The sequence below is a fragment of the Mastacembelus armatus genome, chromosome 9 (genome assembly GCF_900324485.2).
Source record: "Mastacembelus armatus chromosome 9, fMasArm1.2, whole genome shotgun sequence".
In the NCBI taxonomy this organism is placed as follows: domain Eukaryota; kingdom Metazoa; phylum Chordata; class Actinopteri; order Synbranchiformes; family Mastacembelidae; genus Mastacembelus; species Mastacembelus armatus.
The window spans coordinates 6,466,398-6,478,963 of NC_046641.1; the positions used below are offsets into that span (position 1 = coordinate 6,466,398).

At 41.5% G+C, this 12,566-nt stretch overlaps 1 protein-coding gene across 7 annotated transcripts in view; it reads left to right on the forward strand.

Annotated features, from left to right (window-relative positions):
• The window catches only part of cabin1 (calcineurin binding protein 1), a 35,511-nt gene extending 26,692 nt beyond the window's left edge, over positions 1-8,819 (forward strand). For all 7 annotated transcript variants that reach the window (XM_026320869.1, XM_026320873.1, XM_026320872.1 and 4 more), the window contains 5 exons: positions 94-171; positions 4,380-4,641; positions 6,522-6,680; positions 6,829-7,031; positions 7,129-8,819. In XM_026320869.1, the coding sequence (XP_026176654.1) occupies positions 94-171; positions 4,380-4,641; positions 6,522-6,680; positions 6,829-7,031; positions 7,129-7,272 (846 nt within the window). In that variant the 3' untranslated portion in view covers positions 7,273-8,819. The remainder of the gene's footprint in view (positions 1-93; positions 172-4,379; positions 4,642-6,521; positions 6,681-6,828; positions 7,032-7,128) is intronic.
• Positions 8,820-12,566: the final 3,747 nt, after the last annotated feature.

Sequence of the window (12,566 nt, forward strand, 5' to 3'; positions counted from 1 at the left end):
GAAAAGATTTGACACTGTGGAATATAACCACGAGCATATGAAGATGTGTTGGTCTGCCCTAATGTCCTTGTTCTGCCTGTTTTCCTGTTTCAGGTTGATGAGAATGCAACTTTGGACCAGGCTGTGAAGTTCTGCCAATTACAGTTACAGGCCACTGCTCCCCAAAGACAGGTAAAACCATGTAACTCGGCACTCTGCCAACTTTCTGCTACTTTTACAGTTCCTCTCCCCAGCAATTAGACTTCTACATGTACATCTACATGTCTGTCCATTTAATCCAACTTGGTTCCGAATACATGCTTATTTTCCTACATAGAGTTGGGTCACCCTTAAGTGAAGCTTCCATAATGTAAGACTATATTTTTAAGACTTTACATGATAAAGCTGTAGGCTGTATTTTACTCACTTAATAGTTGCAGTGAGTTATATAATCAGTATGTTTTTAATTGCACAATGAACCGCTTTAACCAAGCAGATCATTTCTTAAAACCTGTCTCCATCTTGTTACTCAATTGACACACTCTAGAAAAATTAAAGTCTAGTCTTGAGCATGCTAAATTTACTTTAGAAGCCAAGCTAAACGTATCTGATGTATCCCGACCCACCCATCTGCCAGTCCAAGTGGGTTAGATGTTAATATTACTTGGCTCATAATAGCTATCTTAAGGGCAGATTTTCTGGCATTAGTTATACTCAAGTAACATGCAGCATCTGTAGTAAAATGTGCCAAACTGATGAGTAACCTGGTAATTCCCAGCCTTATTCAAGTCTCTCCTGCTCCAGTCTAATAGTACTGATAGTACCCTGAGTGTGATGTAGTACTCCCTTTTCCTTTAGCCATCATTTAGTTGCTAAAATTATCATCAGCTTCAACTGAGTATTGGTATGCATGTTGCATATTTGCATAGAAATGACAAAAATGTCTAAATACATTATTGTAGTTATTGTAGTACAACTAATGGGTTCAGCTAGAGCTTTGTCTTCAGCACTCGTGTTCCTCGTCGAATCATTAGTTGCTCTGCCTCATCCTGTGCTGGCGACTCCCCCTTCCTCACATCCCTCCTCCTGCCCACACAGTCATCAAGGATCTCTCTGCCCACATCCTGTTGTCACGGTGATGTTCTTCGAAACCTCAGGCTCATGAGATGTAGCTGTGGGCAAAACATACCTATGTGTTGTTTGTTCACCGATTGTGTCATCATATTTTATGCATGATTCTTTTTGTGTTTGTTCGTTTTTCTTTTCATTCGATGACAGTGCAGATGAGGCACAGAGCTCCAAGCTGCAATTTGGCATCTTATTAGAATCTGATTTCACTGCATAGATAGATAGATAGATAGATTGACTGAAGTACTTTATTCATCCCAAACTGGGAAATTCCACTGTTGCAGCAGCAAAATACAGGCACTCAACATAAACATAAATCTCACAAGGAAAAGAAAACAGTATAAGAAATTATTTTTAAAACGATAGAGGAATGTTGAAATTATATGCCAAAAACAATATACAATAAGTGAGCAGACAATATACAAGAGGTGTGCAGACAATTTCAAAGAGGGAACCTGTGTGCAAATATTGCCAGTTCAGACAGTCAGTCCAGGGTGTTATCTGACACACAGAGATGATGTGTTGTACAGAGTTATGGCATGAGGCAGGAAGGATTTCCTGTAGCGATCCTTAAGACAACGAAGCTGTCTGAGCATTTTGGAGAAGGTGCTCCGTTGTCTGTCCAGCACAGGATGGAGAGGGTGGTCAGGGTTGTCCATGATTGATAACAGTTTGTTTAGTGTCCTCCTCTCCATCACAGCCTCAGAAGTCTCCTGTCTGCAGCCAATGACAGAGCCAGCCTTCCTTATCAGCTTATTCAGTCTGTTAGAGTCACTGGCTGCAATGCTGCCCCCCCAGCAGACCACGGAGAACAAAGTACTGGCCACAACAGACTGGTAAAAGATTTCCAGCATCTTGCTGCACATGTTGAAGGACCTCAGCTTCCTCAAGAAGTAGAGTCAACAGCTGTGTGGTCACTTTAGAAATCACCTTACTGTTTTTCTTTTTCTTTTTTTTTTTTTTTTGTATAAATCTCCATAATATCTTGAATGTTTAATTTGCAACACCGGTTTTATTTTAAGTTATGTTTCAACTAACCTGAAAATAAATTCTAATGTGCTCACGTTCCAGTCACCTGGAAATAGAAAAATGGAAAAAAAAAAACTTAACTTACAAAAAGAGCCAATGAATTAAATTGAACTAGAAAAAAATCCTCCTCAGCTGAATAAAAAAAAATATCAGTGTAGTTTCCATAGTGACACACCAACTTCAGACTCATCCAAATCAAAACTTAAAGTTTAAATTGAAATATTTGTTTTTATTTCATTATGATCCTGATTGATGACTTGTAGTTAAAGTCATGTGTACTCAACCACATACATTCCTGTTACCTGACATCAGGTAAACAGATTGTTGTTACTAACAGGCATACATGCCATGATTATTGACTTCTTTTACATTGTGATAATTAGGCTGCATGTGGTGGTTTGTGTTCTCCTGTGCTGGTGATAGCAATAAGACAGGCTGTTTCTGGCTTTGACTGTAATTTGAATGCAGTCTAATATAACTGCTGTTTATGTGTAATTATTGTGCCACCAGCTCCTGTCATGGTTTGCATTTGCTTGCTTTTTTATATAAGATGGGAAATGTGAGTAGGCACCGTGGAGTTCACAGCTCCAGGACATGAAGAATTCTTGCCTGCATCTTCCAGTTTCACACATTCCTTGAAGCCCCATGAGCACAGAGCAAGTGTTGTGCTTTGTGCAGAATGCTCCCTCGGCTTGGTGCCGTATCAGGAGAAGAGCCCATCAAGACTAAATGACCTGTGCTCTCTACTACTGATATGTAGTAACTGTGTGATGTTTTCATAATCCTTTTCTGTTCTTTGGTGTCCTCTGCTTGCGGAGATGCTGCATTTTTGTGAGAGGCTTGTTGGCGGTATTTGATTAGAACACTCCACTCTCACTCTCCATATATCAGCAATCTTGGAAGAATATTAAGGGTTTTCTCATCAATAAATATGGACTTTAGCTTTATTAAGGAGCTCCAGCGTTGGTTCGATTTGGGCACACAATTAATTAAAATTGTCGGCTGGCCGGTCTTTTAATTGTGTTTGAAAGATGACCAAACCTGTACACGACATCTCTAGCTGCTGTAATCTGATTTAAAGCCCAATCCTGATAATTGGAAAGAACCATCTTTCATTTCTCATTTGGCTGGCAGCACTGGTGCCACACAGCAAACACTGAGGGAACCTACAGACTGGCTGCAGGCTATGTGCTGCAATTTTCTCAGGTACAGTGTTTTTCGAATGCACACAGTCCAGCTGACTTATTGGCGTCTTTGTTGGTGATGTTTAATTCATGAGATATGAATCATCAAAGCTGGCTTTGGAGCTGGTGCATGCTTGAAGCTGCTGTGCTGCTCTGTGTTGGGCTGAATGATTTGTTGCTCCCTGAGGTTTTGGAAGACTCTTCTGTTTGTTGATTTGCCTGTGCTCCTACAGGGAGCTTCATCATACACGATTCACAGCAAAATTTGACTTCAAGTCCCAGCTGAGAGTGTGAGAAAATGCTATGAGAGCTCTGTTACTATCATCTTATGCTAACATACGGAATCTGTCAGAAGCTGCATGTCATGATAGCAGTGTAATATGGCCTTAAAGGGTGCCTCTAGACTTTAGAAAACTAGTAGAGGCATTAATTAATTATTTTTCTTTATATAATTTGTGTAGTGCTATTATTATGGACCTTTTTGCTGCATACAAAATTCATTATTTCTTGAGCTTGCTGTATTTTATTCATATGTAACACTGATGAGCTGGCTTTAAAGCTAGTTTTCACTCAAGTTTTCATCCATTTTCAATAAATGGAAGAGGAGGTTTATTCATTTCTTCTAACTGTGCTCCTCTGTGTTGCCATGACAGTGGCTGTGGGAGCAGGGCCGCTGTTGTCACAGGTTGTTTGTGCAGCTCTTCTGTTTATAAGTGGTCCTCAAAAGGACACCCAGGAAAGTGGCTCAGAGAGATGTATTGAGGTGTAGAGCTGTGCTCCTCGCCAGCACCCAGCAACAAGCCCCTGAACCGGGGGACAGCATTATAACTCTGTAAAGGATATCATTACTTCTTATGTGAAAGGGCTGAGACTACTATTGCTGATGCGTGTTGTTTGAAAAGTTCATTCGGTATCGACTCTCTCTGCTTCTCTGGCACTGACGCTCACACCGGATTGTGTCTCCAGGGAAGAGGATCTGCACATCTCCTGAGCAGAGGAACGGTAACACTGCAGGTCAGTCGCCCCTTCTCACCGCCACTGCTCTGCTCTCTCCAACAGGCTCTAGGTGATGCCCCAACCACACCTAAGTACACGAAGGAGCAACGAGACATTGTCTTCCCTGCAACCTTGCCGACACAGGTGCTGCTCAACCACTCCGCGTGTCACCCGTTGTCCACCCAGGACAGCCAAGCCAAAGCGGTGTACGAGCCCCTGAGCAAGCTGTCCAGACCTCAAGCGCAGAGCTTCCACGATCAGCCGCAGCACAGGAGAGCAGCTAGCCACCCTGCTGCTGCAGCCATGGCCTTCCTGCCGCACACAGGTACAGTGGCCTCAACTCACACCCTCCCACCACCATATGGCTGTTTTACACATGCACCCTTGATGCTGGATAAGATGCTCTGTGTTAAAGTTGTACTGCTGCTGAGGTGAAGCTTTGCAGTTACCAGTTCTGTTTCTAAACATAAAGTGCTATAGTCTGAGTGACCAGCAGGGGACACCTGTGGACCTCCCCAGATCTGTTACATAACAGCACATTCTGGCCTGGTTGTATTTGGCCTTTTGGGTTTTATCAGTGCTCCAATAAGCATTTTAGAAATCATTGTCCTCCAGATTGTAAATCTCTTTCTGCCAGCTTGAGCTTCTCGAGGGCTTTGGTATAATCACTGCTAATCCTCATAATGAATTTTCTGGTGGATAAATACGCTGTTCATATCATGGTGTCTAAAGATGGCAAGTCCTATATCCTGTATGTTCAGCCTAAGTTCCCTTGATACTAATCCATAGCATTTGGTTGTGTATTCTTAACATTTGAACTGCTTCCTTGAAGTTATTAGATTTATAGCTCATCTGAGCAGTTCTGTCTCATGAGTTTAGGTTTACCACTTTGATATCTGAAGATATCTTACAGGAAACAAACCTGACACAGATGTTGCTTCTGAGATGTAAACACACTGACTTTATGCAGACTGTACCTTAAATTGAGCAACCACCACAAAGAAAAAGGCTCAGGTGCTGTACTAAAATATCAGCCCCCCAAATAAGGGAACAGATATGTTTACAATATATATTTAATTCAAATATAGACAAACATTACTGGTAAAAACAAAAAAATATCTTCCTTTTTTCCAACTGTGTATTGTATTTTTTTTTTTCTTTTATTTATTTATTTTATTTTATATTTTTTAATTTTATGTTTATATATCTTATAAAATGCGCATTTGAGAACAGAACCTGAAATACAGATGTTATTAAAATCTTAGAATATCCAGTGTTATGTAAGTCTTTAGTTTGACATTTTCCATTGTGACATTTTGCGGAAAATCTCAGAGAAAGATCATTTAATTAATTAGCTGTCAGGCAGGAGTCTTTGCATGTCGGCAGCATGCATCTTGTTTTTGTCCTTAATTGGAAACCCACATTGCTCCTTCACAGCACACTTGGCAGAGCTCAGTTTCATTGTTGAGAAAAACCCATTTTATCACCTATTACATCTACCCAGTGCTGAATTCACATGGACTCGCTAAAGATCTTATGACAAGCAGAAGCCTCTCACTGCTATGTCATCAGAAACAGAAAGCCACATTGCGCTGAAAATGTACGTTTTTTCCATCCGTAGACACTGATTACATCTATAACCTGAGTGTAATAAAAATAGAAAACACTGCCTGTACTTTATCAGTTTAGGTGGCTCTCTTGCATACACATATGTTTGCATGCACACACACACACAGGTTAGCATCCTGTAACACTGCAGCACTGTGTATTATGTAATAGTTTCCTAGGCAACATTAGTGGAGCAGCCTGACAGAGTATTAGATCACTTCTGTTTTCATTTGTGTCTGAACTGCAGAGGGAATTTTTACAGTTAGTTCACAGGCCGTCATTACAAACTGTTGTCTAATGAAGGGAGCTGTAAAGTCCCCATCAAATGGAAGTTGTCAGTGAACTTGACTTCTGCAGGTAATAAAGGCTGCTATGTGCACAATGTATTATGTTGCAGTATTTCCTTTAAAATACTGTAAAAGTTATGTCACAGAAACAGTCCATCTTCAGTGTTTATTTCTTATGTCATTGGGCACATAGTGATGGGGGGAAAAACAATAGGAATCACAAAAGCCAAGTAAGATAAAAGTGTTGTGTTATGATTCTTGCCAAATACTTGATGTTCCGTTTTACTATGCATTTTGTTGTTGCCCACAGAAGAGCGAGATGAGCCTTTAGAGGGACTTTCGTACCGACAGCAGGAGTCACACCTTTGTCAGCAGATGAAACTCGCCACTGTATCCCAAGGGCAAGAATCAGCAGCAGCCTGGTTCCAGGAGGAAACTGCCACATGTAGCACCACACAACCTTGCTCAGGTCAGAACCTTTGAACCAAAACTGAAACAGAAAAATGTTGCAGCAGGATGCATGATTTGAATTAATGATATTCGTCTACGGAACTTTTAGTGACTTCACATGCCCTGAAAATGTTATGATATTTAGAGGTGGTTTATTTTTCTCTCAGACCAGCAGCAGTATGCCAGCAATGAACAGTCAAAGCTTCCAGACCCAAGCCGGATCCGCTCCCGTGTCCCACCCAACATGCCAAAGCTTTTCATCCCTTCCACAGTTACCAAGTTCCCACCAGAAATCACAGTAACACCTCCGACACCAACTCTGCTCTCTCCCAAAGGCAGCATCTCAGAGGAAACCAAACAAAGACTAAAGGTATGCAGGCTTGTGGCTAAATCTAAATGTGTACACAACCATACTCAAAACTGTCTCAACTGTGGTCTAGTGACGCCTGCTGTCTGCTTCTGTACAGAACGTCATCCTGTCGTCTCAGTCTGCAGCCACAGTCAAAAAGGACACACTGAGCCAGCCTGCGCTGGAGGTGCAGGAGACGTCCAGCCAGGAGTCCTCTCTGGAGAGCGAGTCTGACGAGGAAGACGATTACATGGACATCTGAGCCCCTGAAAGCCTCGCATGCATGCTGAAACTGACCTCTTCTCATAACCTGGACTGACTCACAAACCCTTTACCCTAGTGTAAATGTCAGCTGTGTTTGCTGATATTATTGTTCCCCCATATGCATTACACAAAAAGCACTCCCAAAATGAAAAAATGCCGTATTGTCATGTGTCATGTTGCTGTGTTGCTCTGCTTGTCAGCAGCGGTGTGTTGTACGGCACATGGTGGCGGCTTTAGTCTCACAGCATGTCTGTAATGTGCCAGTTATGCATATCACACAACAGCTTATTGAGCTCCTCTGCACCCAACTGTACACTGGATCTGGCATTGAAGACTTTCAGCCTTTAAAGCCAACCAGTCCCTGTGTTTATGCATCTTTTTTATGTTGTGTGCTAAGTATCTTCAAGCTGCAGCTATATGCTTGAGAAATCACCAATCTGAGGTGCCTCAGTGTGGACTGACGCTCAGCAACATGTACCTACTGTCCTCCACTTTGATCATTTACTTTGGCATGAGATCTTTTGCAAAACACATTGCATCGGTACATGATATATTTCGCTGGACACAAAGGTGAAATAAAGACAATCAGCTGCATCCGAGGTTCATCTGTGGTGCCAACGGGCCACACAGCCTCACACCCTGTAGCAGATTGGAAATGTTTACACTTAACAATTGGGATGCTTTTCAGTTAGCATTTAACTTTGTGCTATTTTTGTACTCACTGTATTTCTTGTAATATTTTGTCGTATATATTTTTCTTTACTTTTGTTGTGCATTTGTAGCTATGAGGAACAGTTCTTACAAGGAAGGAGTCTGTCACCAGCACTGATCTGATTGATATTTAAAAAAAAGGTGTTCACTTGTTAGAAATTAGATTTTGTACATATCAGAATCCAAACATCTTTCCAATATGTTTGGCTTTAATAGGGTGAGGGTTAAGCTGGAGAGGTGTGTGTTGAAGGTGTAAACATTAAGGTGAGGGTCACTTCAGTTCCAGTCAGCCCAGGAAACGACTCACCTTATGTGGTCTTTTCCTGACATCAGTGGAATTGAAATGAAGGCTAAGGGAGACTTTGTAATACAGATGCCTTTCCACAGAAACCATTTTGGTAGATTTGTCACAATTCTAGCTTAACTCAGAGGAAGACAACAGAATGTTTTTTACAGATTGTTTTCTATAAAAAGAAAGATATTTAGTGATTATGTTTCTTGACAGCTGACTAAAATCATTTTTAAAAAGGACAAAAGTGATTAATTGTAAACTTTACCCTTGATTTTAAAAAAATCAAATTTATTTCATTATTTTTGTTCATTTTTTCTGGTGTATGATAGATTTTTGTTGTTCCGCTGAACTTCTGGGACCAGCACGGCCAAAGAGGAGACCAGGCTTTAGCTCAGCCTGGCCCCTCTGGCTCAGGCTGCTGGAGGGAAACTGTTCTCTGCATTATAGATGTCAAACCAAAAATATATTTGAGAAACACATATTTGCTCTGTGTGCTACTTAAAATGCCTCTCAAATGTGCATAAAGTCTTATCTGCATGGGTCTTTGTATTAGGTGGTTTTATTGTAATCTGACAGTTTAGGCCTCCAGGGCTTTAAACCAGTGAAAAGTACCTGAGGGGGCACTTTAACTATGTTTTATTATAAGACTAATGGAAGCAATTCATTCTGGTGTTGGAAATAAGTGTTTTCAAGTTATCTGTCAACGTAAAACACACAATACTTATAGAGAGACTGGGCTGACTGACAGGAACTGATACTGATTTATATTTTCTTTTTCTCCCCATGTCACTCAACATATCACTTCCCTAGTGGAGTACAATAATAATTCATTATTTTCCATTTATATTTCATATACTGTAAGTATTCATAATAATGATTAGTTGTATGCTGGCAATATATGGTGCCTCATTGGATTAGTTTACTCTCATTTACAACTTATCTCAGACAGTCTGATTGGTACACACACTAGTCACCTCTACAGTGGTTCAGGAATGTGAATGTGATACATGAGCAGACACTACATAGCGTTATAAGTACTTAATATGTTAAAAACTTATTCCATCTATTAATAATTTATACATGGTTGATATTTTACCAGCCATTTGCCTGCAGTTTGTTTGGTGTTACAATACGAGCATCAAAATGGCGGCTTTATACACAGCTTGAGCAGACTGTAGGCATAAAATATCATGGAAACCTTTTTCAACTATGATTTATGGTTTCCCAGAATCTGACAGCATTTCCCCAACAGTTCAGCAGTGTTATACTCTGGTAACAGCAAAACCAATGTGTATTCTGGATTCAATTCATTGTCCTTCTTTTGCTCCCACTGAGATGAAAATTGACTTAAAAATAGGCTTGGCCCGAGAGGGATGCATAAAAACATTACCGCGGTAAATACAATGCAAGAAACACAAATCGGCCAGGACAGTGTAAACGATGTTCAGTTAGAATGCACAGTCATTACTTATAAAAAGAAAAACTTCGATTATAAATCCCACTACAAAAAAAAAGGGGCGGGCTAATAATGTCTGGTGCATTTGTGTATTTGTGATGCGGGAGACAACAGCCATAGGAGGCTTCAGTAGTCTGATTAAAATCAAGTGGATGTCAGACTGAAGGCAAAATATGCAGGCGTTATTTTTGTCACCACAGACATTGCTGAACAACACATTCATATTTAATCCTTACAGTGAATATGGGTCAACTCCAAACTCCTTATTCTCACTCTGAGAGTTTGTATATTCTATCTGCCTTTTAAATTATTTTGAAATTTAAACAAAATGTCAGGAGTTTAAAAACAGCCTCTGGTTCCAGCAGCTGTGCTTCAGCTGAAGCTGTGGAGCCTCTGTCTCCTGTAACTGGCAGACCACCCAGCTGACCACGTTGACTTTGTGGTCAAAGGGCTTGTACAGGCTGGTGTGAAGTCACTGACACGAGGGAAGTCATTAGTCTTCATTAGCAACTTCCAGGAGTGTCTTATGAAGTGCTGTGAAGTTGTCATTTGCCCCCTTTGCCAGGCAAGCTAGATTTGGGTTTTGTTTTCTTATGTGGTGGGCCAAATGTGAGCTCACCCGGCCCCTACCTGCTGCACGTCAGATCACGCTCGCTCTGGATTTAGGAAAGAAAGACCACAGGCGATACTGATGCATCTCAAAGATTATAGAGTAACATTGTAATGGACCTGTTGTCAGGTAAAAGCCTTTCTCCTGCCATGACATCGTGTTGTTTCCAGCCATGGTGCTGCTATCTCAACAAACCCCTCAAAGTGGCCAATTAAGCATCAAAAGGGCATGCTGCATGGCTAATGTGAGCGAAAGGTGTGAGATTTCTCGTCAGTCCGCTCCAGGGGCTCTTTATTGGGCTGCTAGAGAGCCGTCTGATCCCCGGGCCCTGGCTGTATATTGGCAGCTGTTAACTGATGAGCACAAGGGGATCTGTGCAGTTAAAGCAAATGGCCACAGACCGACACCTGGAACATTGCTGCAGAAGGTGACCTAGGAGTAGATGCAGGGAGGAAATCCACAGTAGAATTGGGCTCAGTGTTTAACAGGGAGTATCATCTTGTCTCGGATCTGTCATTTTTTATTCAAAGAATTCTGCTGTTATCCTTGAACATTCATGTATGTTCAGTAGCTACATTCACACAACATATTTTGACCTGAATAAATCCAACCTGCTTTGCAGTCAGTCCAGCAGATGACCATCCTGATGTGTCATCCAGTCCAACCCCAGACTGGCTGTTACACAAGACAGCACTCTGTCATACCTCTCTGTCCGTGGCTTTTGTCCCCAGGCCATGCACTGAGGCCTTTACCAGTCACACCTGTCACCTCCAGACACAGTATGTAATGGGATTGACACTGATGCTGCTGAAATGTACACCTTGGCTCTTGTCACTGACACACACCCTGCCACTAGAGCTGGAGAGAATCTTTGGACAATTTATCTTGAAAATCTTTTCATTTCTCGAGGCATCTGGCTCCATAACACTGCCTGACCTCTCTGGCCCCCCTGTGAAAACGTTTAAAGGGGTCCCCCTTGCAGAGCCCGGAGGAGCACCAGGTGAGGAGAGCCACACTGAACCTGTGATTAATAACTCCTTGAAATCATGTAAGAACAATAAAAACGCATCGCACTACCAAATACCCTGATGCAGAGTATTTAATGTACTAAACTGAGACTACAGAGCTCTTTGCATCTTTAAGTGCATCCTTACAGCCCCAGTGTTATTACCCTTTTTATTCTACATCGACCCAGGACAAGAGCCTTAAAGAAGCTGGTCAATATTTTCACAGGGAAGGCTTTTTATCGCTAAACATCACTTTATGCACACTTAACTCATGATGCTACAGAGTGTTGTTGCTACGTTTAAAGTAAGTGAGACCATTTCAATGCTGCAAATGCTGCTTTACAATTTCCACCATGCGGGTTTGGTAACTGATCTGTTATCCATACAGTTGCACCAAACCAAAAAGATTCCTTTGCCCAAGGGTGTTAGAGAGCTGAGCTTAGAGAAGGACACTGTATGCGGCTCGAGAATACAATGAGAAATGGAAGTGGAAGTAGAAGTGGTGTGTCTGTGCTAGGAAAGAGGATGAATGAGATGTGAGAGTCACTTCAATTCAAATTTTGATGTCAGTGGAAAAGAGGGGGAACCTGTGGTTTGATTATTTTCCTCTATGCTAATGGCTGAAATATTTAGCATGTGTTTTGGCTGTGGTTACATGATACATGTGGAGACAGGCCTATGAATAGTGACACCCGTGGATTTTGCCTGGATGCGGATGGTGGGAGGACGACCGGATTGTGGTAGCAAGTCTTTATTCTCCGACCCCTCCTGTCCCATTCAAGGCTGACTTGGGCTTGTGGTGCTAACTGGCTGTTAATTGCCTGCCTATACACAGGGCCTATGCTGCATGCAGAAACTAGCTCCTTCAAGGGAAACTAGCCTAATGAGATTAACTATGAGAGCATGGGTCTGTCTAGACACCCCAATACACAACCCCTCACCCCCACCACACCACCTCTGCCTGAGTCCTGCATGCTTCAGAGAATAGCCCCAGGTAAAAGTTACCTGCATGTTATCATCACACCATTATAGGTTTACACACCTACTGCATGGTTTCTCTGATGGAGAAAGCTGAGAATGTAGAAAAGCATAAATTTCAAATTTATAATGTTTTATGTGCTATACATACATATATATATATGTGTGTGTGTATATGTATACAAACACACACACACACACACACACACATATATATAGTAATATACAGTATACAGTA